General features: G+C 45.7%; 1 protein-coding gene across 1 annotated transcript; it reads right to left on the reverse strand.

Annotated features, from left to right (window-relative positions):
* Positions 1–3,987: 3,987 nt before the first annotated feature.
* On the reverse strand, positions 3,988–19,934 carry TAGLN3 (transgelin 3). Its single transcript, XM_040980829.1, has 4 exons — positions 19,530–19,934; positions 18,225–18,399; positions 5,429–5,531; positions 3,988–4,420 (listed from the first exon to the last, which is right to left on the reverse strand). The coding sequence occupies exons 1-4, from the start codon at positions 19,707–19,709 to the stop codon at positions 4,279–4,281; spliced, it is 600 nt and encodes a 199-aa protein (XP_040836763.1). The 5' UTR covers positions 19,710–19,934; the 3' UTR covers positions 3,988–4,278.
* Positions 19,935–27,146: the final 7,212 nt, after the last annotated feature.

The following is a 27,146-nucleotide window of genomic DNA, read 5'->3' on the forward strand; positions in this document are numbered from 1 at the left end:
CCTCAGTGACCTTGGAGCCCTGCTGGAAGGTCTAGACCCCCGAGAACTGGCGCCTGAACAGGTACCTGAAGAGTTAGAGAGTTCGAGACTTCGGCAGTTAGAGACCTCAGGACAACAGAACAGGGACATCACGATTGCAGAACATTAGGACTTCAAGACTTAAGACTTCGAAACATCAGGCTCTCAGGCCTGCAGGATTTCAAGCCACCAGTTAAAATTTGAGTGAGGCCCCCACCCCAGTGTGTGGGCTCCATTTCCCACCCGGTTTATGGCTCTCACCCTGGTGTGTGGCCCCCACTTCCTGCCAGTTGACATGGATTGGCATGAGTTGGCATGGGTTTGCATAGCCTGACATGGACTGCACAAGGTGGCATGAGTTGGCACCAGGTGGCACAGGTTTGGCATGTGTTGGTACAGGCTGGCACAAGGTGCATAGGCTGGCACAAGTTGGCAGTGGGTGGTATGGAATGGCACAAGTTGGCATAGGGTGGCACATGGCAGCACTGACTGGCACGAGTTCACACAGGTCAGTGTGCCAGCCTATGCCAACTTGTGCCATTCCATGCCATCCAGCACCAACTAGTGCCAGTCTGTGCCAACTTGTGCCAGGTTGTGCCACCTTGTGCCAGTCTATTCTACCCAGTTCCAACATGTGCCAGCCTATGCCATCTGTGCCAACCCATGCCAACTTGTGCCAACTTCAGTAGATAATTAATGAATGCAAAGAACTGACAGATATATGTAATTTACTCAGCTGCACTATAAATATACCAGATTAAGAGTACTGCCATGTATTTCTTTGTATGCCCCAGTGTAACAAACAATTTCTTACATAAATTAGGTACTCAATAGCACTTGTTGACTGACCACTGAGAATGGTTTTCTAGGTTTTTTTAAAATACCTTCATCACATAGATCAATTTTGCTGAAGACTAGCAAAGTATTTGAATAAATAAATGAGAACATTATTCATTAACGATGCCTTGGAAAGAATTAATGCTAGTAATAGCAGAAAGGTCATGTAATAAGAAAGAACAAGCACTTGTCTGGAAGTCTAAAAATCTATCCTACTCCCAAATTAATTGGCTACGTTATTTTGGGTAAGTATTTCACTTCTTCCTTCTCTTTTATAAAAAAATATTTATTTATTTTTGTTGAAAAGGCAGATTTACAGGGAGAGAGACAGAGAAAGATCTTCCATCTGTGGGTTCCCTTCCCAAATAGCCACAACAGCTGTAGCTGTAGCTGTAGCTGAACCAATCTGAAGCCAGGAGCCAGGAGCTTCCTCCAGGTCTCCCATGTAAGGGCAGGCTCCAAAGGCTTTGGGCCATGCTCCACTGCTCTTCCAGGCTACAGCAGAGAGCTGGATGGAAGTGGAGCAGCTGGGACATGAACCAACACCCATATGGGATCCCAGTGCTAGCAAGCAGGAGGATTAGCTAATTGAACCATCAAGCTGAACCATTCTCTTTTCCTTCTGAAATTCCAAGGATATGTTTGTTGACTCACACTTAACATTTCCTTTGCTTTTACCACCTATTTGTATCTATCATCTTGAATAGGAGGCATGTCTTGATATTTTTATTTATTCTTGGAATAGTCACATCTTTTATACCATTCATTTTTCGTATTTATACCAATCATTTCCTTGTATCTCTCATTTCTCACATTTTATATCTCCAGTTGATGTTTTTCTTCACAGTGAATCACTGCTTTATGTTTCCTATATTTTTACTTTTCATTTGTAGCTGATTGGTGAGGCTAACTGTAAACTGTTCTGCCTGCTATGTGACAATGGTGTTTACAATCCTGAGGCTCCCAAGCCTCTCCTGGGAGCTCTTACTTCCCTGAGATCATCTATGACCTTGACTGCAAACGCCCAGTGGAGAAATGGGGTGGGGGAGAGGACTCTAATGCCCAGAGCGTGGATCCCATCAGTGACATTTGGGAACTGGAGATAAAATCTTTGGGGTTACATCGTGAGCTGTCTTATTGCCTGGTATCACCTATCCTAGTCCCCACCAGCCGTGGGTCACCTCTACACCACAGCTTCAGATTTTTCCAGAGCCTCATTTCTAGGTTACAAGCATGTGACATGAGTGTGGGTGTATGGGACAGTGTTGGGAGGATGAAGTGCGCAATGCGGAAAAGTACCAGTGTTCTTAGTACCTGCTGGGTGCTCCAGCTGGCCTCTTGCACTGCCCAGGGTCTGGCAGGCTGCTTCCTGCCAAGCTCATTTGGCTTGGTCCTGCCTTTCTGCCTCTCTGTTACAGTAAGTGCTGGAGCCAGGGCAACGCGGGAGATGGAACAGGGCAGAGTCTGAAAGCACCTTCCAGCTTATCTGCTCCCTGATTATAGGTTGTTTCCCAAGTCCTCTATCCCCTAACCTCCAACTCCCCAACTCCCCAAAAGAACCCTAACCACCCACTGTTGTCTCTCAGAATTGCATCCTAGTTTTATTTTGCTCTTTGGAATCTATCAACTGCCCTCTCATGTCTGTGGCAATTCCACATTAAGGTTTGAGGAATGAATTCAGCTGCCCTGTTTGAGAAACATCCTTCCAGAGTTTCCAGGGCTCCCAGAAGATGCATTCAGACATTTTTGTGAGATGGGCCACTTTGGCATAATTGTTTTCCCATTAATAGTCTCAAAAAAATCCTTAAACTCCTATGCTGCTTAATTCAAATATAAAAAAAACTTTACAATATAAGACTAGAACTACTGCAGGTGAGGGAGAGTGAGAAATCGGGATCCAGATTCCTTTGTACCCCTTCCCTCACAGAAACTTCTGGAAAACCTTACTTCGCAAAGAACAGTCTGAAAATCTTCTAACTAGACAGTGAAAGTGTTGGTCTGATTTTATTTATCTTACATTTTTCTTGTTATTTAATGATTCATTGCATGCATAAAAAAACTTCATGCATTCTTACTAAATGCATCTTTTTGTTTGTTTTTACTGGTAGAAAAGAGCAGATAAACTTAAAGTCTCCAGGTTTACTTGTTCTCTTAATTTTTCTACCTGTGGAAGAAAGTCTTAAAACCTCACCCATCTTATGGAGATCTCAATCTTGGACAATACCGAAGAGTTTTAGGGCTTTCAATCCTATATATGCTTTTGCAAGAGCAAGCATGTCTTGGATGGTGAAAACATATACAGGGAGTTCTGATGTGGCACTGTGGATTAAGATGCTACGTGCAGCATTGGCATCCTATTGGATGCCAGTTGCAGTCCCAATTGCTCCACCTTTTACAGCCAGTTTCCTGCTAATGAAGCTGGGAAAGAAACAGAGAATGGCTAAAATGCTTGAGCCCTTGCACCAAGATGAGAGACTAAGATAAAGCTCATGGTTCCTGGCTTGGGCCTGGCCCAGCCCTGGACCTTGCAGCCATTTGGGTAATGAAACAGCAGATGGAGAGTTCTCTTTTTCTCTCTCTTTGCCTTGCCCCCTCCAAGTCTCTGTTCAACTCTGCCTTTCACATGAGTAAATAAATCTCTTAAAAACTGTCTAAATATAAAATATCAGACCTAAAGAATGTCCTGTAAGAGGAAGATTAATGCTACAGAAATGAGAACTACTCATTCATTCAACTGTGTGTCCATATATCATTCAACAAAATCATCCATCTGTCCAACCACCCACTAGATACTTCTTGAGCACCTATTGCAGAATACTTGGTCTTACTCGTTTCTATATTCCCTACATGGCATATCATAAAAAGCACAAAATAGATACTAGGAAAACATAGGGGCAAAAGCCCTTTTTCTTAATCGTGACCTTAGGTACTCAGAGTAGATAGAGCTATTCTGAAACTTTCACTTTCTTCTGCAATTGCTGGCTTAGGAAAAAAAATTTTTTTGATCAAAAATCTTGTTCATAGCTAACTTTATTTCTGTGGTACAGTCAGCCCCACCTTGCTGGCACCTTGAACAGAACAGAAAGCCCACTAACCCGGAATTCCCTCAAAAAAATGATCTTTACCTTTTAAGACACAAGACTAATTTATTGGGTGTGTACTGTGAGTGGAGGAGAAGAAATTTGGCAAATAAATAAATAAATAATCCACCAACAAGGCAAAGGAGGGGCTGAGGGATAGGATGGAAGCGGAGTCTTTGCATAGTTCTAAATGAACAAAAGGTGGCGGCAGTAGGCAACGTGGAGTCTCAGCGCAAATGCAGCACTTGGAAAACCAGGGGCAGGAGGCTTTGAGAAAGAGAAGGTCAGAAGGTGGCTAGCTATTTCTTTGTCAAGAGGCCATGACGTGGCCAGCTGCGGTGTCTTACATGATCTGCCTGGGCATCCCGTAGCCAGTCATGCCCGCCTGGGAAGCCCCCTTGTTGCTGCCCATCTGCAGACCTATGACGTTCTGTCCCTGGCGAAGCTGCTCCTCAGAAAATCCTCGCCGATTTTGCTGGGCTTTCCTGAAGGAGGACAGGGGGCAGGGAGAGAAGGGAAATAGAGAAGAAGAGGGTGAGGAGGAATCATGCTGTCAGGGCAGTTTGCAAACCCCTTGTCAAGATTCTGTGGGAGGTCACTACAGAGAGCAGCAGGCCCGAGTGATGGCCCCCACCGCAATGCTGGGAGAGCCTTTCTTTCAGAATCTCAGATGTTCTCCAGGATTTCCAGCAAGCCATCTCTTGGCGGTCAGGTTTCCCTCCCTTGCAGGCCTCTCCTTTCCCGCTCCCCAACCTTGGCCCTTTGCGTCTGCATCCTCTGGCCCTCAGGAGTTCTGCCGCAGCTCCTCTTACTAAGCGCATTAGTCCTGATTCATGCTCCCTGTCCAGAGCCAAGGATCCACGTTCTGTAGGAGCCAACAGTCAACAAGGAGAAATGTCTTGCTCTAGACCAGGGGTGAGCAAACCGCCAGAAAGAACCAGGCAATAAGGAATTTTGAACTTGTCACCACAGGTAGGTCCCTAGTCATTGCTGAGACTAAAGCCAGGGTTCCAACAGGCAGATTGAGCTCATTTAAAATGACTGAAGCTGGTAGCTTGTCATAAACAGGAGGGGAAAAAAGCAGGGATTAGAGATATGAACAATGAGTATTTTGCTTTAAGGTGCTTTTTTTTTTATCTGCCATGGGAGGGGGGAGGATGAAAAAGGAGAGATGTTAGGTAATAACAACACCATGCTCAGGCCAGAAAGCCACCCCGAGGAACCTCCTTTAGGCCTGCTGAACATCAGTGGAGACTGGACCTGGCTAAAACTGGGTAAGATCCATGGGTCGACAGAGAGGCCTGGTCATTTCTGTCCCGGGCCAAGCACCAGCCTGGGTGGTGGCCTCAGTGCTGCCTCATGGTGGGCGACTTGGCCCTGGGACTAACAGGACCTGGTGTGAGGGGCACCGACAGCACACAGCCTCTGGAGAGTTGCAACGCCTGAGACTCTGTCCATGGCTAAACCACCCTGCACCCCAAGAAATCTTTTACCTGTGAAACCAGGACGGCTCTCCCCGGTAACAGCCATCATCCTTGGTGACTGCGACACTGCCTAGGGCCATCAGGGTCCTCTGCACAGCAGCCATGTCCTTCCCTGGAAGCCAATGGAGACGTTAAAGCGAAGAGTGCAGCGGGGCCCAGGGATTCTGAGTGGCTGGACTCCCAGAACAGGGTATCTGACACAAGGTTGTGGGCGGTCACATTCAAGGGCAAGGCCCTACCCCACACTTCTCTAAGACAGCTTGAAACCCTCACACCCTCATGTCTCAGAAAGGAACAGAGGAAAGACCCAGCTGATTATTATTATTCCTGATCCATCCATGAATAAAACCTCCCCACCTCCTGGCAGCTCAGAGAGACACAGGCTTCTACCCTATGTCTATGCTTTTCCATCAGCGTGGTCCACAAGGGGAGGTGGTGTGTGCCAATTGTCAGGGAGGCATTTCCTCCCGACTGGAAGGCAAGAAGGAAACCTGAGCAAAGTGGATGGTGCGGAATAATTCTGCACCAAACCCCGGGTGGCTTCTCTCTTTGACTTTATCTGGGTTAAAAGGGTCTGTGATCATCCATGTGCCTCAAATTGAGTGTTCACTTGGCTCTTTGTGCTGTGGAGCCAGCCAATGAGCAGCAGCAAATCAGCCCAGAAAGCACTCAATGTGACATAAGTGATGGGCCCTCAATTTCGTGCTGCCTGAAGAGAGCTAAATGCAAGCGATAAATCACAGGCTTGGAGTGAAAGGAAGCCAAGCAAGGGAGTTGTGAGGTGTGGCTCTGCACAGTGCGGGCGGGGAGGGAGAACACTGCCTCCGCTGGCTTCTCCTGGGGAGAAGGAATTGGGCTGGCAAGTAGACCTGCTCCTCCCCTCCTCCCACCCTATCTTCTTTCTAGCTGATACCCAAGGACTTAGCAAAGATACTGTTGGGAGGGCTACCTGCATTTGGAAGCAGACACATGGTCCACGCGAGGCAGAAGTGTGGAGTATAAAAGGTAAAGGCACAGGATTTTAGAAGGAAGGCAGACTATAGCCTGTTGAACAGCTGTAAGAACTAAGGAAAGATATTCCACGGCTTTCTCTGTGTAGACCATCTGCAGTCTGTGGCCTGGCGGCTGCAGCATGACCACAAAACAGTACAGAATTACTGGGGAAAGGCAGATGAAAAGTGAGAAATGAGTACAAACTGTAATAACATGAACCATTAAGGCCCTTAGAGGAAATCCAATTTTCCGGATGCCCATCTATTCATAAAGGAGAAAGTGCATCTCCTGCCTCTCTCACCTCCCTCCTCTCACTCATAGCCCACAGGGTGGTTGCCCGGATGCGGGGCCTGGCAGGATGGACTGAGAGCTGCAGGGTAAAATGCTCTCCAGGAACAGCTGGGGGTGGGGCAGGAGGCTGTGGGCAGCAGATGGAAGGGGGCAGACACAAGGATGGAGAGGAAACGCGGCAGGCTTAGAGTGATGCTTCCCTTCCCAAGATGAAGCATGTTTTCATATTAGTCACTGCATAGCATCATTTTTTTAACTTTTAAAAATAGAACCACAGTAGGGAAATCCTGAAGCATCATTCTGGCAAGAGAAAGGGAGAGGGTTTGCATTTCAGTAGTGCATGATTAAAGAGAGCGTTGATTGGGGTGGCCCTTGTGGTATGGTGGCTTAATCACTGCCTGCAGTGTTGGCATCCAGGATTGGCATCTGTTGGAGTCCCAGTTGTTCCACCTCCGATCTAACTCCCTGCTAGTGGGCCTGGGAAAGCAGTGGAGAATGGCCCAACTGCTTGGGCCCCTGCACCCACATGGGAGTTCAGGAAGAAGCATTTGACTCCTAACTTTGGCCTAGTCTAGCTCCGGCTCTTGTAGCCATTTGGGGGATAAACCAATAGATGGAAGCATCTCTTTCTCTCTCTCTCTCTCTCTGTCTGTCTTTGGATTATGACCTATAATTCATTTATATTCTCAACAAAGAGCACACAGGAAGTGTGCTTCTGGTGGTTGGGAAGGATTGGTCTGTTACCAGCAGGATCTAGAAAATGTGGCGCCTGATGTCTAGCAATACGGCTACAGATAATGCCCTAAAACAATTGGTGAGGAAGCAAGCCTTGCCAAACCACAGAACCAGCCTACTGCACAGAAAGCCACACGCACCCAGAAGAGACAGATGGAATGGAGTTTCAGACAATTGTATGATATTCCAGAAATGAGAACTATCATCAATAGTGCCTCACCCTCAAGGGGAGTGACTGCATGACTAGGGCACAAGAAAAAAAATAAGCATTATCTGATAAAGACAAATGGGATATTTTAAGAATGGTTCTAGAGCAACAGATTTAATATAAACTATAGAACAGATGCTTTATTATGTATGACCTCCATTGTGGCATTGGGTTTGTCCCTCCCTATGTACTAACAGTAAATCCAATTCAGGGGGCCAGTGCTGTGGCTCAATAGACTAATCCTCCACCTTCTAGCCCCAGGATCCCATATGTGCACCCAGGATCCCATCAAGCTCCCTGCTTGTTGCCTGAGAAAGCAGAGAAGGATCACTAAAGGCCTTGGGACCCTGCAACTGCATGGGAGATCTGGAAGAAGCTCCTGGCTCCTGATGTCAGAATAGCTTAGCTCTTGTCACTGAGGCCATTCAGGGAGTGGAGCGAAATAGTGGATAGAATATCTTTCTCTCTATCTCTCTTCTCTGTAAATCTGTCTTTTAATAAAGTAAAGCAAAGGCCTGGCTTGGTGGCCGAGTGACTAAAGTCCACACCTTGGATGCACCAGGATCCCATATGGGCACCAGTTCTAACCCCAGCAGCCCCGCTTTCCATCCAGCTCCCTGTCTGTGCTTGGGAAAGCAGTAGAAGATGGCCCAAGGCCTTGCACCTGTGTGGGAGACCTGGAGGAAGTTCCTGGTTCCTGGCTTCAGACTGGCTTACTTCGGCTGTTGTGGTTACTTGGGGAGTGAAAGATTGGATGGAGATCTTCCTCTTTCTCTCTCTCTCTCTCTCTCTCTTCCTCCTCCTCTGACTTAGCAGTAAAAACAAAATTTCAAAAAAAAAAAAAAAGTAAAGCAAAACAAAAAAAACTAATTCAGGTAGGATAGTTAATACTCCCAGAATACTCACAAGTAATCCAGAGCAGAACTGTATTCAATGGGCCTGAATGCCAAGCCCAGTTCACCACATCACTGCCTGCTCTCACGGAGTCACTTGTGAGTTGGTTGGGAAGCACCTTCCTCCACCAGAGCCCAGGATCAAGGTTGCTCTCCATGGGCTCAGGGACTGCCTCAGTGCCAGCTCAGAGAGGATGAACAAGAAAAAGGGCTCAAGAGAAGGGGAGAAAACTGGTGCACAAATTCTGGATTTATAGGACCAAGGGAACCTAAAACTCAAATGCCCCAGAATCTCTGAGTATTTTTGTATAGAATAATTTCTCCATGTGCTTGCGCAAAAAAGGTTCAGGCAAAGACAAGCAGTTTGGGCCTCCCCATCTGTGTGGTGATCAAGTCAATTATTGTCAGGATTCTAAGCGACATTGTGACCTGAAACCTGCCTTCTGTAACCAGTTCTCATCTAGCTTAGCTGCTTCTCATTCCTAATATGATTTTTCAAGGAGATCCCTAAGCAAAAATTTCTAGTGTTCTATGGCCAACAGGATACGGAAGAAGGAGTTTTTCAAGCCTCACTCTCTTGCGAGGTCAGTAGCACAGATCAAGTCCTGCTGGTAGGAGGGAGTACATGGGAGGAATCAGGATTACTTGTGGAAACTTAGTCTGTAACTCCAAGGTCAAATATTTAAATGTATAAAGAAGCAGTAAATTTAAACAAAATCTGTAAAGTGTGTTAGGCAAAAAACAACCAGAGTTAAAATGCATGTGTGAGGGACTTCAGAAACTTCATGAAAATTGGTAATATGAAAAAACTACATGCATTTAATTATTTGCACCAAAATAAACATTCTTAATTCCATTTTCAATTTATCTTTTTAATCACCCTATGTTATAATTAACTGTAATATCCATCTAGTGATAAAATTGTACAAAGCTAAACAAACAGAAAAAAAAAGCAATGCAAAGCTTCTTTAGATTAGGATTTCACAAGTGTTAAATTCTTATATGATAGGGGCATCTGTTTTAAAATATGAATTTTGGGGCCAGTGTTGTGGCACAGCAAGTTAGGCTGTTATTTGTAATGTCAATATCCCATATCAGAGTGCCAATTCAAGTTCCAGCTGCTCTACTTCCAACTCAGCTTTCAGTTAATGTGCCACAAAGTATTTGGCGCCTGTCACCCCTTTGGGAGACCAAAATGGCATTCTTGACTCCTCACTTCAGCCTAGCCCAAATCTGTTGTCACTGTCTGGGGCGTGAATCGGGGGTGGAGACTCTCTCGGTACCCTTCTCTCCGTCTGCTTTTAAAATACTTAAGTCTTCCTTAAAAATATGAATTTTGGAACCATTGTCCTGAAACATTGATTTAACAAATTCTGGGAATCTGTATTTTTAATTAGCTCTGCGAGTGGACCATATCATCAAGCAAGTTTAAGAAACATGGATTTCACCTGATGACTTCCAAACTAAACTGAGGATCAAAATTATCTGAGAATCCCAAGGCAATGTCATGAAATGATTCTTTTAAAAATTATTTATTTTTGGAAGTCAGAGTTATAATTACAGAAAGGGAGAGACACACACACAGTTATTTTCATCCACTGGTTCATGCCCCAGATGACTGCAATAGTTAGAGCAGAGGCTGGATCAAGCCAACAGCTTCTTCTAAGTCTGTCACATGAAGGGTAGGAGCCTAAACACGCAAGCCATCTCCTACTGTTTTCCATGCCATTGGCAGAGAGAAGGACTGAAGTGGAGAAACTGGGACATGAACTAGTCTCTTTAAAGGATGCCAGTGTGACAGCTGGCAGCTTCAACTGCTACTCTACAATGCCAGCCCCTTTGATATGGTTCTGATGCATCCAGGGCTGGCCCAGGTTGGAGCCAAAAGCAGAAATTCAACTGGGTTTCCCATTAGGGTTACAAAGATCCAGTTCCTTGAGCCATCATCCACTCCCTCCTAGGGAATGCTGTAGCAGGAAGCTGGATCAGAAGCAGAGCATGGATTCAAATCTAGGAATTCCAATATGAGCTACTGGAATCTTACCCAATGAACTAAATGTTTGTTCTTTTGATTTTCCTTCCTCCCTTCCTTCCTTCCTTCCTTCCTCCCTTCCTTCCTTCCTCCCTTCCTCCCTTCCTCCCTTCCTTCCTCCCTTCCTTCCTTCCTTCTTCTCTCCCTCCCGCTCTCCTTCCCTCCCTCTCTTCCTTCCTTCCTTCTTCTTCTCTCTCTCTCTCTCTCTCATTAAGGTCTGTCATGTCTACATTTTAAGCTACCGTGAATGATATGACTACTGCCAAAATGAAAAGCACAGCAGTTAACACTTTATCTGATCCTACAACATATAGGATCTGCTTTTGTGCTTGCATAGGCAAGCATTGTTGTATAGTTTTGGATTTCAGCTCATCAAAATGTGACCAAATCTGGTGTGCGCTATGTACTAAATACCACCCGATAAGTAATAAAACTTGTTTTGAGAAGTGTTATCACATCATCCATCAATAAAAGTTTTGATCACTAGATGTGAGCAGATTAAATGGAGAATCAGCCCTGAGCTCTGGTGACTTGGAATCACTCTGCTTCCTGAAAACTACCCTGGATACTTTGGTGGCTTGTTAGAGTTCCTCAAGTCACATTGGTAAAAACGTTGCTCAAGACCATTCTTCAAAGAAGACAACAATACCCTGAAAGACCAAGCAGGTGTTGAGAGTTTTCTAGACGCCATGGTAACTAGAAGGAGAGTAAGTCCTGGTCCTGGTCATGGTCTAGGAATTGATCACTGACCTTAAGAAAAGCAGCACAGGTAAATATAAAAATGAAAATAGACATAAGACAGCTGAATGGTACCCTATAACTTTTTAAGGTTTGTAGCAGCTGGTTGTGTATATACTAAAATTGAGATGTCAATGAAGTAGTTACAGGATGTCATTAAGAGCTTGCATTTCTAGCATGTTGGTCACTCAATATCATGTTAATTAACTTCATAATGTTGTTAATTTCCATGCTCCTTCCTGTTGTTGAAGTTGTGTGGTGGTTTTCCATTGGAGGAGATGATATTCTGCCAGTTCTACTTTCAGAACAAGGATGGGCTCCCAAAGAAACTCTTGAATTTTTCTGAATAATAAGATGCTGGACTCTGCATGGTCCATGCCCACAATGAAGGAATCATGACTGGTTATGAACTGTACTACTGTAACAGTATGGAGGAATTCAATATGGGGCGAGGGCTTGGGGCAATACCAGAGCCTATGAAACTGTGTCATAAAATGCAATAACAAAATTTTTTTAAAAAAAGAAAAGCAGCACAGGAAGGAGGTGGAGCCATGTCTGCCTTGACAGCTCAGGATTTGGACGAGGCTGTTTTGTCTACTATCACTTGTAGGAAGCTACAAACAGTGAAAATACTCTTATGATCTAGCGATGGATACGTGATACGATACATGTGCTAAAGGCACAGATTGTACAACAATCTCTAATGTAGACCAAGGATTTGGGATCAAGAAAATAATGCATAAGCTCATCAGCTGAAACAAGTGTATCACTCTGGGAACTGCCACTGATAATAATTGAGGCTATAAGCATGTGGGAGGCCATGCATGTGTGGGGCAGATGGCACACAGTAAGTATATATACCCGTCTCTCGCTTGCTGTAAACCTAATAAATAAATTCTTCAAAATAAAAGCCAATGGCATAGTGTTTTCTCTGTATCATCTGAAATGCCTTTTCAAATTGTCAGCCAGCAACGGACACTTTTACTGAATAGAGTATCTCCCATGTCCTACATTATCACTAAGTAATGTTACCCCAAATGTGGCGTTGCATCCCAAACTACTAAGCTGTAATTTATGAGGGATTGAGCAGGGGATTGTGTTTGCAAGGATCCAACCCAGGAGTTCTTTGTTTAATGTGAATTTTTGGTTGATTTTCAACTACTTGAAAGACAGAGTGACAGAAAGAGAGAGGGAAAAGGGGAGGGAGAAACAGAGAGAGAGGGAGAGAGAGAGACTGCTCCACTTTTAGGTCAACTTCCCAAGTGCTTGAGAGAACTGTGATTGGGTCAGGCCAAAGCCAGGAGTCCAGAACTCCATCCAGGTCTCCTGCATGGTCCCCAGTACTTAAACCATCATCTGTTGCCCCCCCAGAATGCATTAACAGGAAGTTAGACTGGAAGTGGGGGAATCAGATATCACAATCAGTAGCTTAACTTGCTGTGCCACAATGCAACACCCCAACCCAATGATTCTTAATGCTGTTACAGTTTGACTGTTATCACCAAAAAGACAATGATTTTATTTTTCAAAAATTATTCTGTTACCTCAAAGATATATTATGCATGACTTTGGAAAGAAAAAAACAGGTTATAAGAATAAAGAGGAGAAAATGGATCAGAGAAGTCACCTGAGTGGATAAAGTCAGTTAGACACTCTCTACTTTCCAGTTCTACTCTAAATATCTGAAATCAGTCCTGTAGACAAAGTTCCATTTTAGAACTATTTCTGTTTTATACCAGTCTTGGCTCAGTTTACAAATCTTGGAATAAGGCCTGTTTTAACTGTTCTTGGGCTTGCAGAGAAAGCAAGTGCTAGGATAGGAAACATTTCTTATTTTCTTCAATAATAACTTACATACAAGTTTCGATTGTCCACTTAAAGAAAATGTGGCTATAGTCAAGGAAATCGGAGGGTAAGTTAGGACTAGCTCCATGGGTTTTATGAATTTTGTTGCTTCCCAGGCTTTGAGGAGCGAGACATTCTGTAGAGAGAGTGATTCTTAAACTGGAATTTCCAGACCAGCAAAATCAGTGTCACCCACTAATTGATGAGCAATGCACGTTCTGGGCCTTCAACCTCTACTTTATGCCTTATGAAACTCTTGGGCCTAGCAATCCATGTTTTAACAACCCACCAGGTGATTTGGGTGTCAGAGTTTAAGAAAAGACCCATGGAACAGGACGGTCTGTCGGCAGCCCTAGGAGTCAGGGCAGTGAAGGCTTATCCCTGAGCCAGGCACGCTTCGAGCAGCAGACGTCTGCACTGCCTTACGTCACTACAGGTACAGGATCCCAAAATATCTCTCAGACTGGGGGAAGTGTCTCCTCTGCTCTTGCCATTGAGGAATGACACATAGAATGCCAGCTCCCTAGAGAGTGTATTTGGAACTTCTGGTCTCACCACCTCCAGCAGGAACCACACCTCCCTCTCTGACTCCCGAGTCGCTAATAGAAGAGAAAAGGCATGATGAAACCACATGTCCAGGGTCCTCCCTGCTAGGTTTACTGAGAACAATGATCAGAGGGATTGATCTTTGAGCCCCGCCTGCCCAGTCTGACACTGGCTGACGTTGAGCATACTTAACTCTCATCAGCAGTTATGCAAATAAACAAAACCAGGCCAGATATTGATGGGTAATCATGGGGGAAGGAAGGTAACATTTATGAGGTGTCTAGTAGCACCACACTAGACATTTTACATATTTAATCCTTGTGAGATCCTCCTGTGGGGTTGGAAGAGGAGGGATTAGATCAGTTCACAGACAATGGAATTTCAGCTCTGAGAGAGGAAACTGCTCTGCCCTGCAGATAAAGAGGAATGGGTCTTCAAGCCATCCAGCTGACTTCCAAACTCAAGCTCCTGACGCTACACCTGGGTGTTCCGAGTCTAGAGCTGGCAAAGACATCTGCTAGGAGAGAGACATTCCTGGGTGTAATGACCATGAAGGCTATAAAGTGACCTGGCCGTCGGCCCCTGCAGATGGGGCAACAGCTGACAACAGGCAAAGGCTCCAAAGATGGCAGAGCAGACAAAGGTCACCCAGGCAGCCCATCAGCAACTACTGAGGTTATTTTTTCCAAGATGGAATGTGTGCCCTTTCAATGTATTCCCCTCTCTCTCACTCACTTTCTAGGAGTCTTGGAAGGACAAGTCAATCCTAAGAAACATTTCTACATCACAGATATTTATCATGTTCTGTTGCAAAGCCCTGTGCTGAGTTGTTCTTATGCATTATCTTCTTTACTCTGGCCTGTCAACCCTGTGGAATTAAAGTACTGTTGTCCCCATTTGATAGCTGAGAAAACTAACACTTAGAGAAGTGAATTGGTAAGTGGTAGAGCAATGGTTTTGAAGCAGGCAATCTGGTTTCCAACTCAGGAGCCTGCACTCTGCTTTCAGTACTTAATAAGACAAACTTGCAGGCAAGATGTCTGCCCAGACTCTAGAGACAGCACAGATGGCTCACTCTGCCCTTTGGGGACATCCGTGGCAGATACAATAGAAACTGGCTAGCTAGGTTATCTTTTGTCCAAGCGAAAGCCTTTCCTGGCTCACTTGCTCTCCTCCAAGCTGCTCTCACCTCTTCTCTGTCACTGAAAGCACGGTGGCCTAGCTTCCCTCCAGTGGGCACTTCTGTAACATCTCTGTGACGGGCTTTGTCTTGGGACTGTTCACCCTTGGCTTCATTAAACACGCTTGCATTCTAATTGCTCTGAGTTTGTTCCAAGCAGTTTGTTTCAAGGCTTGGAGGCACATCTGGGCCTCCGCCCATATAAATACTGGAAGCCTAAACAAGGAGGCAGTTGGCAAGCCCAGGCTCCTGAAGCTTTATTGGCCTGCTACTTAAAAGCAGTGTGGACAGCCTGTGGGCAAGCAGGGACCTACCCAGGGGAAAGACGCTAAGCAGGGAAGATGGGGGACTGACTGCTAAGGAGCATAAAATGCCTACAGAGAAGGAAGGAAAGTACCCAGTTAAGAACAGCTGCATCCACAGCAGTCACAACCACCACAACCATGGTGCAGGGCATCAGGAACTCTTGTGATTACATGGAACGTGAAGATAGCACAGAAATCACAGAATGTGGAATAGTAGGGTGAGTGTGGGATGAACCTAAGCACAGGGCTAGTCCAATGGTGGCGTGAGCAAACACACACACCCTCATATGTGTGTAGATACATACATGTATGCCTTGCAGCTTCCCTTTGATTCCACTCTTCCTACTCCAAAGCTCATTAGGGACAGGCAGTTCTCATTGACAGAACCTTGGTTTTGCTTCCTCAGTCCGTGCCTGCTGCATTACCAGTCCCACCACGTCTTCCTGCTCTGTTCCCAGCAAATCGCTTTTCCACCTCCTGCCCTGCAGCTCTGGCCTGAGCTGTAGATGTGATCCTGGGGAACATCAAGTACCCTCTCCAACTCAGAGTAAATCTCGCCGAGCCTCACCATTTATCACTGCCTGCGCAGCTCCAAGGGGGCGATCTAGAAATTCCTGTGGCCCTGCTTTCCCATCACCAGTTCTTAGGCACATATCCCTTCCTATTGCGTGACCTGCCTGGAGCTGGTGCATGGAGTGTGATCTGCCACCTGTCAGTCACAGCATCCTAGTTGTTTCCTCCTTCTACCCCGGAGCTGGAACTCGCTGTGCTTGATATTTCTCTCTCCTATGAACATTATCCTGCCTGTTCCATTGCCCTGTCTCAGGCTAGTGCAGCCACACTCATTTCCCCAACCTCCCTCTTCCTTAAGAAAAATTTAACCCACAGTTCTGGGTTAAATAGCTACTGTGTTCATCACAAAAGTTTATTACCTGAGCTTTATTACTCCCTGCTTTTTCAAGTGCTCCTAGATAGAAAGTTCAGGTCTGCGACAGTTGGAAAGAGAAGGAAATGAGGTATCCTCAATAACACAGATGCAGGAATTCATGCAGTCCTTACCTCCCTCAGCCCTTCTACCGTCTTCTTTCTCCTTTCACACTTTCTGCACATGGAGGATCTCTCACCAGTTTCTTCCATTCACACTAACTCCTCTATCCTCCTGTCCCACACAGCCCTGAATCATCATTTTCTCTCTCTCCTCTTTATCATCATCAGTTAGTCACTGCTGTTACTCACCATTTGACTCATGGCACAAGCAATGGGAACTAAGCTTTCTGGCCAAAGACTGCCATGGCAGACTAGTGGAGGCTTCACTTTGCCATCAAAGAGCCTGGATTTGAATCCTGGCTCTGCTCTTGACTTGTGACCAGTTAGACACAGGTACTCATGGGCAAGCTTAAGTTTCACCATCTGTGAAATGAGCAAACTAAAAGCACCTTATGGGGTTGCTAGGGGAATTCATTGGCATCATGTTGCAAATATTTGCTCAATAGCTACTTTACGGGAAAAGGTCAATGAGGAGTAGCTGTCTTTATTAATTGGGGGAAACTATAACAGTTTTGACATTACAAGGTATCATACAATCGAGTATCCATTAAGTCCAATGGGCTGGCCTCAAGTTCTAGATATTTGAGTTTTAACTAACAGTGAAATTCAGGATAAACTCAGGAGACTTAGAATTTCAACCGCTCATTCATGAGGGAAACATGAAATGCCAGTACGTTGTATGACAGAGAAGATTAGGGAGATGGTTTTACTTTATTAATTGTTTATCAAGCTAATCCTCTGCTAGAAATCTGTTTCATCCATCATCTGAATACCCTTTAGAATATATGGTTTCTGCGCCCAGCACGTAGCCTAGCAGCTAAAGACCTCACCTTGAACGTACCAGGATCCCATATGGGTACCATTTCTAATCCCAGCAGCTCCACTTCCTACCCAGCTCCCTACTTGTGGCCTTGAGATCCTTTAGCCACATGGGAGACCTGGAAGAAGTTCCTGGCTCCTGGCTTCAGATCAGAGCAGCTCTGACCACTGCGGTCACTTGGGAAGTGAATCATCAGATGGAAGATCTTCCCTTCTGTCTCTCCTCCTCTCTGTATATCTGACTTTGCAATAAATAAATAAATAAATAAATCTTTATAAAAAAAGAATATTATTGTTCCTGATCAGAGGGAAACCATCACAGTCTCACTGTCAGCACAGCCGTTTGAGTCACTGCCCTGGGTATCTGTTGGTTGACCCACCAATGAGAGCCTATGAGCATGTCAAAACAGCATCCATCCAGCAGCTCCTCTTGGGCTACTCTGTATCTCTGGATGTCTCAGGCAGGCCTTGTCTAGAGAAGTCACAGTCACACGGAGGGACATGCACATACTGACTCTGCCTCACTATCTCCAATCACATCACCATCCCCAATACCAGTGCATTGTTCAGTGTGTCAGGATCTGTGATTTGATGCATATGCCTTTCTAATATTTCCTCAAGTATTTCATAAATGTGAAAGAAAAATCACTTGCGCATTCCCTGAACAGAATACATATCCCGGATATGCATTCGCCAAGCTCACAAATAATTGTCTCATGAAAGTCTAGAAGACTCTTCACGCCTCAGACTGATGACAAAAAAGCACCAGATAGCCTTGTCTGCAAGTCTCGCTGCTCTATTTGTGTGTCAGAGGCATCCTAGAAACTGCCTTCCTTCACTTCCAGGAGCTATCCCTGGTACTAGGGGACAGAAATAGGGGTAAGCAGCTTCCATGGAACCATTTCAGCCCCATCTCGGTTGCAGCTTCCCTTTGCCGTGGTTCCCGGCCATGTTCTCAAGGTGTGTTTTCCCTTAGAGAAGGACGCCCCTCCCAACAGAGGGTCACAGACAGGAAGGTCTCCAGATGACAGGCAGCTGAGGGCACACCCTGCACACACCCACATGCACACAGGCACGCATGCACAGGGAAGAACACGGCAAGTAGTCTTCACAAAGAGGGGCGGTGAACGGGAGAGTGAGGGCAGGACAGTCCCAGGCAGAGGGGCCATTTACCTTCCCACAGATCCACCGTCTGAAAAATGTCCGTGGTTCTCACACCGTAAATCTCCGCAGCCTTTAGGAACTGAGAGATCTGCTCCATCTGCTTAAAAGCCATCTTGGACTCTGAGATCTTGGGGATGGGCTCCTGCCCTGGTGGGTAGAGGCTGTTTATCAGCTTGCACAGGACCTAAAGGGGGTGGGGAGGGGGCAAGAAGAACCAGTGTTTCCCTTTTGTACTCCAAGTCAGGAATGATATGTGAAGTGTGCATCAGGTTTGGGTCTGGAACTCCAGGAAAGCATAAATCAAGGCTGTGCAAAGTGCCCACACCGAATCCCAAGGCCAGATGACCCTATTCTCAGTGCTGCTCCTGATCACAGAGTCCTGCAGCCCAGGAGCCCCAGGCCCTCCTTGTCCTTGCACCATCCTTCGTTTCTCAGGGCAAAGAAAGGAAGATTTACAGAAAATAAAGAGATGGAGTGATACAGACATGATTTTAGACTTCAATGGGAGGGATGAGCTAGTGGCTTCCGATGGATGTGGGGGAGGGGCAGAGTCTGGTCTGCTTTCTCTCAGAGGTTGGATGAGAATCTGCCTTCCGTGACTCATCCCTTGCGAACTGTGTGCTGGTGATGTATAAAAGAACTGAACTGGGCGCTCCCCTCCTGGGCACCTAGGGTTCCCTTTTGGGGCAGCCCAGTAGATATGTGGATGGCAGTTATGTAAGAGGACATCACAGCCTGCAGGAGAAGAGGGGTTTGTTCCAATCAGCAGAGCTGGTGGTCCCCAAGCCCAAACCCACGGTAGCATCTGGTAGAGCAGCAGTTGTCAAATAAGGAATCACTTCAGGTTCCAGGAGAACCAGCCGTTTTACAAACAGACATGGGGCACCTCCAGGGAACACAGCACTCCAAGGATGAGAAGGAGGCTCAGTCAACTTGTTCCCTTTGTCTTACTGTGTAACCAGCTCTTCCCCCTGGGGGAAGGAGAGAGGGTAAGGGATGGCCCCAGTAAGGGCTGATGCACCAAGAAGAAATCGCCAGAAATGCTTATCTCTATTCTCCCTGGCAAAATCAAAGGGCTCTGGATTTGTGGCGATTGGGAGGAATGTTGTGATGCTCCAATGGGTGGGGAATCGGCGACTCTCACTAGGCAATTGTGTAGGGGCCCAAAGCTCACGCCTGACAGAAATAAAGGCATTCCCATCCTCTCCGGGGGACACCTGGAGCTTGGCAACCGTTGCTCCCGCAGAAAGATGGAGCCCTGGGCAAGGCTTCCCTGCCCACCACCCCAGTTCCCGCGATCGCCGCGGGTCTTACCGTCCCGTCCATCAACCATTTCTGAAAGTGAGCCCTGCCCGGAGGCGGGTGTTCTATGTCCTCGGCGCACTGCAGGATGATCCAGTCCACCAGCTTGTTCTCCAGGTCCGCGTCGTACTTCTGCTCGATCTTCTCCTGCACCTCCCGGCTTAGGCCATAGCTCGGGCCGCGGTTAGCCATCTCTACAAGACAAGAAAGGACACGCGCTGCATCCACACAATAGCAGCCGCAGCAGCCCCGGGCTCCCAAGGCAAACGGGGTTGCGATGGGGCTGGGCGGCCTAGCCCGGCAGCAGCAAAGCCGGCAGGCAGCCGGGCGTGGTTTAAATCAAGGAGCCAACGGAGCCAATGGGGTTTCGCCTACAAATCGGCAAGAGAAGCGCGGCCACGCGCCAGTGACTCTGGAATAAAGCCCCAGGCAGCCCAGGGGGCTGAACCCGGGCCCTACCGGTCCCGCCTCTTGATGAGATGCGGTGACGAACAAGAACTCAAAGCCAAGCGTGAGCCCCCTACGCAGCCAAGGGGGATGGGAGTGGGGTGGGTGGTCGTTTCCTGGCCGGGTACAGAGGCACTTGGCGAAGGCAGGAACCACGCAGTGGGGAAGAGCAGGTGATTACAGGGCAGGGAGGAAGGCTGCCTGGGCGGTCAGCTGCCGCTGCTGCATCGCGCCTGCAAGAACGGCTCCCTGATTTGATTTTCGCACGACCGGCCGCTGTGGATCAGACCCGTTGCTAAGAGCCCCTCGGAAATTTCAGCCCTTTCTGTTGTTAGTCAAGTCGGCCTGCCTGCCTCCCGCTGAGAGCAGCTTTCTCGGCGGCGCAATTCCTTCCTCTCTTCCCGGAGCCAGCGGATTGTGTGTGGGGCGGCCCTGCAGCTGCCCTGGGGATGACAGCTGGCAGGAGGGGCCCTTGTGCCCACTGTCCATCTGTCGGGAGTAGCCCAAAAGCCACTATACCCTGTCCCTAGTTAGCTCTTGTCTGCCGGGAGTGCAGTCGAAGGACTTGAGATCAGCAATCATTAAACCTGTTCTGCTATCAGTCCAACTTGGTTCAGACGCTTCCATATTTGTGTTATGCCACGGTCTGACATAATCAGGGGCTGTCAGATACACCTTTCTAATGTTATCAAAGCACACTCAGAGTCAACTTTATAAAGAAAGTAAAACTAAAAACTCTTAGGAGGAAAAGCTTTGATGGGATGTGAAGGCTTTTTTTTTTTTTTAATTTCATGTTTATTTCAATTAGAGACCATTAAAGTACAAATGACATCCTGTATATTTGGTGTGATTTAGATCTAAACTGGCCTGGGGTGTGGCATGATAGGTTTTGGTTAAATCATCACCATGCAAGCACCAGGATCCCATATGGGCAACAGTTCTAATCCTGGCGGCTCCACTTCCTATCCAGCTCCCTGCTATGGCCTGGGAATGCAACATAGGATGATCTAAAGCCCTGGGACCCTGCGCCTATGTGGGGGACCTGAAAGACACTCCTGACTTCAGATTGGCTCACTTCTGACCGTCGAGGCCGTTTGAGGAGTGAATCAGCAGATGGTGGTTCTTTCTCTCTTTCTCTCCATAAATTTGATCTGCCTTTCCAATAAAAATAAATATTTTTAAAACATAAAAATAAACAAATAAACTAGCCTGACATTTTTTCTAACAGTTAAAGGGCTCAGCTGTTTGACCTCTGGGTATGACAGCCAATTAGGGATAAAGCTCGTGTGGAAGATGGCCCCTGGATCTCTGCCTGTTTGGCCTTTGTGCAAGGTCACAAGGATGTGGCTCACCGTGTCTGCACGGGAGGCCCCTGGCAGTGGTCTTGGCACTGAAACCTCAAGCTGACCTGATCAGTGGCCGTGTGGGTGAGACAGTGGGCTGTGCCCCAGTGACTCTTCTCTGTCTTTGGATGAACTGTGCTGGGATTTCTTTGCTAAGCAACTCTGAGAAGTCAGTGGGGGCACCCATGACCTGTGAACTACATGTTGAGTAAGTCTCTGGGTACTTTTCATGAGAAAAACAGCCAAATGTTTGCTCTTTGGTTCACTTTGCATTCAACAAATGTCTGTTGATTGCTTAAATGTGCCAAATACTGGACAGGAGTAACATAATTCTTGCTTCTGGGTTGAACGGATAAAATGGACTCCAGCACAGTGGACGCAGCGGTTCTACTACAGGGGATGGTGAGCTCGGTTCCCCTGGGAAACTGATTAGAAACTGTGCAGGAAATGACTCCTCTAATAATACATGTGTTAACAACAACAACAACAACAAAATCCTGCCAGCTGGAGCCTGGACTAACCACAATTTGATTACTTGCTAGCCTTGTGAGTAGCATGCCTGAAGGATTTAGTGGCCAGTCATTGAAGTTCTGAGCGAGAGAGACAAAGGTTGTGAGTGAACCAGGCAATTGCATGAGACAAGATTTAGAAAGAGAAAAAGGAAGACTGCTTAATGCATATTTTGACACTACGTGGTCTTCAGTTAAAGAAGCTCTAAAGAAATACAGAGGTCTGTCTCCATTGCACCTTGGTGACCGCAAGATGGCCATTTCTACCCAGGGCTGATGAACACAGATCCTAACAGAAATTCCATGACTGGAATTGACCAAAAGAAAACACTGATCTTGGTACACAAAACTTGAAACAATGCAACATTTCTGAAGGCATTGCATATGCCTTTTTTTTTAGACTGTGGTTTGCTGATCTTTGGACTCTAAGAATCACTTGACTTGTAACAGAAAGTTGATGTGGGCCCGGAGGTGTGGCCTAGCGACTAAAGTCCTCACCTTGAATACACCAGGATCTCAGATGGGCGCTGGTTCTAATCCCGGCAGCTCCGCTTCCCTTCCAGCTCCCTGCCTGTGGCCCGGGAAAGCAGTCGAGGACGGCCCAATGCTTTGGGATGCTGCACCCGTGTGGGAGACCTGGAGGAAGTTCCTGGCTCCTGGCTTCGGATCGGCATAGTATCGGCCATTGCGCTCACTTGGGGAGTGAATCATTGGCAGAAGATCTTCCTCTCTATCTCTCCTCCTCTTTGTATATCCGACTTTGTAATAAAAATAAATAAATCTTAAAAGACCCCCAGAAAGTTGATGTGCTCTAAATGCACATCTAAGTGTGACTAGGATACAATGAGAGCTAAGGTAGAACACTGGATACAAGTATCCAGATTTTCACAAGTTCATAGATTCTCTAGAGGGGATGATATTGGAAAGTGCCTTAGCCCTGCATTTACTGAAAGCTTGTTACCACGGCAGCTAAATTTTTCAGCAACAATTCGGAAGAAACTATGTACATGTGCCCAAGACACAAAACTGAATGAGATTTGGCAAATTACCAAAATTAAATCTGCGAATATTAAAATGCCAGTCAGATTTCATACTAAAATTATGCACAAAATACTATAGCAAGGGGTTTAGGAATAGGGGAAGATTTCTAAACAAGATGATTTGGAGTTTGGAAAGAGGAGTAAATGTTTGCTAGGGTGATGAGGTGAAACAGGAAGGGTGGGAATGCTGCTGGCAAAGGCGGCTTATTAAAAAGGCTAAAATGTTCTAGTATCAACAAAGAATGGAAGCATACAGAAAGCAAAAAGGGTGAAATGTCAGGCTGCTGATCGTAAAGTGCAATGCTTGCAAATACAGTTTTCTGGAATTTTAAGAGTTAGTTATTAAACTCAGCCATTATTAGCAATCAAATCATATCAACTTACTCTTTTTTTTTTTTTTAAAAAAAAAGGTTTATTCATTTGAAAAGTAGTTAGAGAGAATCTTCCATCTGCTGGTTCATCTCCAAATGGCCACGACTGCTGGGACTGCCCAGGCCGAGGTCAGAAGGCAGGAGCTTCTTCTGGGTCTCCCCTGTTGGTGCAGAGCCCCAAGACTTTGGGCCATCCTCTGCTGCTTTCCTAGGCACAATAGCAGAGGGTTGGTTCAGAAGTGGAGCAGCAGGGATTCCAATTGACACCCATATGGGATGCTAGTGTCACAGGTAGCAGCTTTACTCACTATGCCACATCGGCCCCACTGACTTACTCTTCAACAAATTATATTCAAATAAAGGTCAAGGACTCAAAATGAACTGATTCCTGATTTGTTACATTTATCATTACCTATGTTACTAAGGACGTGTTTATTGTCCTTATGTGGTACAAATACTACATTATAGTGTGCTACTTAGCATGTCTTCCCAGTGTTGTGTCCATGCATGTTGGGAAATGCTATAAACCAGAGCTCCCGTAAACCACAGTATCCAGTGAAACCCTTACTGATCTTGGGCTTACCTATCAGACTGAGTTTTTTTCGATAGGGGGCTGATTTGAGTACAGGAAAAGATAGTCCAGAGTGACTCATAACTAACTTGTCTAAGAGAAGTTAATGGTGGCTCCATTTATTGCGGAGGATTCAAAGGAGGGGTGGTACATGAAGTAAGAAAGATAATAAAGTTTGGACGTATAGTATTTGCGAGGCCCATGGTCCAGTTTATTAAGCAGTTGGTTTTATGAGTCTGGAGCTCAAGAAATAAATAGAAATTACAGGAATGCACTTGAATAACCTGCATGCAGGTAGTGGTTAAAATCATAAACATGGATGGTGGTGCTCAAGTTGAGTAAAGAGCTTGAGAAAAAAATCCAGGCTAGAAGCTGAGGGAATCTGAACGCTGTAAGATGGGTAGTGAGGAGGAGCTAGATAGGTGGTGGTGATGGTCAGAGAGACCTTTAGATGAACTATGTCAAAATAAAGCTCCTGATCTCAACAGTACTTATAGAGGATGCAGTCATATAAACTGAGGGTTTCAAAGTAGTTAAGTTCTCAAATAGGCCTGAGTGTTGCTCATCATAGCACAGGGGCCCCAGCAACATACTACCTGGGAAAAAAGCAATGAGGGAGAGTCTGGAAGGACTTCACAGAGAACCTGCCATTTGAGGTTATTTTACAGCACTGGAATGTTTGTTAGTAAAAACTTGAAAGCCCAAGAAAAGAGGAAAACAAAATGGTGAAGGGCATTACCTCCAAAACATAATTTGGCTTTTAAAGAATGTCTTCACTTCTCTAGAGCCTCTAATTATATCAAAACATGTTTTCTTTTGCAAATCAAGTTGTCCATACTAGACAAATGTTCCTAAATTTATTTAGGGGGTTTTACATGAATATATAAATACTGATAGAGTCACTCCCAGCATTTCCTGGTTCCACAACTGTGGATTCAACCAACTGCAGATCAAAATTTATTTGAAAAATAAATCTGTAGACTTTTTCCTTATCATTGATACTTAAGCCATGCAACTATTTACACAGAACTGACACTGTATTAAGTACTAAAAGTAATCAATCTAGAGATGGCTTAAAATATGCAGAAAAGTACATATAATTATATAGACCATAAGTCATTATATAATAAAGAATTTGAGTGACCAGGATTTGATATGTGGGCAAGTATCCAGGAATCAGACAATCCCTTATGAATTCTGACTGTATTTAAATTTCACCTACTTTCTCCCCATGTCCAGAAAATAAGTTCAGGACTTTTTTTTTTTTTTCCTAAACTGTTCCACATTTTATGAACATTTCACATACTTAATTAGGAAACTGTGCTGAGAACAGTTCTATGGGGAGGGCTGGTCTCTTAGTTGTCTAAATCCACGCTTTATACAACTTGGGCTCTCTCAGAGTTTGTCTTCCTCTTTCACATTCGGTCCTTCTATTGGCTTCCTGGATTGCAGCCATGTCTGCATATGCCTCCAAACTGAAGTGATGCAGTAAAAGCAAAGTATAGTAAGCAAACTAGACTTCCACCCCATTGATACTTATGTTTTATCCCTTGGCATTGACATTTAGAAGGTTCAGGTCACTTTTAAGTAACACAGGAGTCCCAGAGGGTAAGGAACAGGGGCTGTCAGCTGTTCATGCAGTTTACCAGTCACCTGAATATGAGGCAGCAAAAGAAGAAGTTCCAGAACAGCTTTAGGGAAAAATAGAGAAAGACTAAGATAATCAACTAGGTGCTAGAGTATATATTTTATAGATGTAATTGCATTTGGAGTTCGTGATGTTAAAATCCCACAAAACCAAATTTTAAGTTTTTCCTATATATTTTTTAAGCTAAACGTTTGAAGAAACACTATAAAACCAGAATCCCAGTTTGAAATCTTCAGGTAAGAAGACAAAAATCCAGCTTCAGCGTAGAATCCCTATCCCCTTCCTTGTCATTTTTTTCCATCCCTCCATGAATTTGTACTCATCAGACTCTTGCTGGACTGTCCTTAAAAAACTTTAAGGCTGTGCTTTCCCGGACATTCTTTTTCTTATTGTATAGATTTTATTTTTGATAATTTTAACACATTTGATTAGGGTGTGAAGGGTGAAGGGCTAGAGGCAAGTGGGTATAACCATTGTATTGACATGCTCTTTTTTCCTTCCTGTACCTGGGGGGAGGGAAGAGATAAAGGGAGAAGCCACATCCAGCCCCGCAACCATCCCAGGGTCCCTGATGTGGGGCATACTCCAAGGGTCCTGCTCAAGTGGTTTGATAGTTCAACAGTTCTAAATTGCTGCCAATCTTGCCACTCCAATCACAATGAAATCTCTCCAGAATCCACCAGCTGACATACTCCACCTTAGAGTCTCCGTTTGCCCAGATAACCACTGCCAACATTTGGTTGGGGTAGTTGATCGATTTGTTCTGTCCTCCATCCTGTTATGGTGCAAGGTGTCCTCTGCAGGCCCCAATGTACTGCCAAATTGTCCATTTGCATCTGGATATGCTGTCCACTGCTCCATCTAAGCCACTAAGGAGGCTTCTTAGCTCTGACACATGCACTCTACAGCCAGACTATGGAACCTGTAATTTTCTCCATGGTTGGAATTTTGAGTTCAGTGGTTCAGTTGGGGGAGATTCCCAAAGAAACTTCATCTGAGGTGATCCCAGACCTGTGCATGCTATTACAGGTTCTCGCACGGCCCTTCGGCCAAATCAACTTATGCACACACTGCTAGTCGCAATTGCTGGGTCAGTTCTATCTCCAACCTTGTCTTTTATGCAAACTAATGGGTGTTGCAGTCCAACCCGATTCTGCCCACCACACACTGTGCCCCGACAGAATGGTTCCCCAAGCTCATTCATCAGAATCTCTCCCAATGCCAGATCTTGCACTCATTGGTGGATCCATGGGCCAGCCCTACTTAGTCCATTTCCTGTCCTAGCAGGAACAGGAGGCCTTTCCTGACCAGCCTTCACCCATTCTGGTTCTTATTGTTGGGTGCTACAGCCCAGCCCAGCCTGGTCCAAACCCAGACACAGTTCACACATGGCTCAGCAGGGACAGTGAGACCCAGTCCAGCCCATCCTACTCCATCCTGGTTCTCATAAGCTCAAATGGGTGCTGGAGTCTAGCTTATTCTTGCACGCTCCAGACCCAGTCAACATCCATGCTGAGGCAGACTGCATATATCAAGACCGCATCCTTCACTCTGGCACCTGCACTCACCAGTTGGACCCACAACCTAGCCAGGATGTCCTCTTAGCTCCTCAACCAGGCCTGATCCTAGCCACTGATCTTGTGCATGCCAGTGGTTGCTCTGATCCAGCTTGATATAACCCCTCTACTGTCTTGCCTTTG

The sequence above is a fragment of the Ochotona curzoniae genome, unplaced genomic scaffold (genome assembly GCF_017591425.1).
Source record: "Ochotona curzoniae isolate NIBS_2020 unplaced genomic scaffold, NIBS_Ocur_1.0 contig_3498, whole genome shotgun sequence".
NCBI lineage: Eukaryota > Metazoa > Chordata > Mammalia > Lagomorpha > Ochotonidae > Ochotona > Ochotona curzoniae.

Coding starts and splice junctions, on each gene's coding strand:
- TAGLN3 (XM_040980829.1), bottom strand. CDS start 19,709: ATGGCTAACCGCGGCCCGAGCTATGGCCTAAGCCGGGAGGTGCAGGAG. Junction 5,532..18,224: donor GACGGTGGATCTGTGGGAAG/GTAAATGGCCCC, acceptor ATTGGCTTCCAG/GGAAGGACATGGCTGCTGTG. Junction 4,421..5,428: donor GAGCCGTCCTGGTTTCACAG/GTAAAAGATTTC, acceptor GTCCTCCTTCAG/GAAAGCCCAGCAAAATCGGC.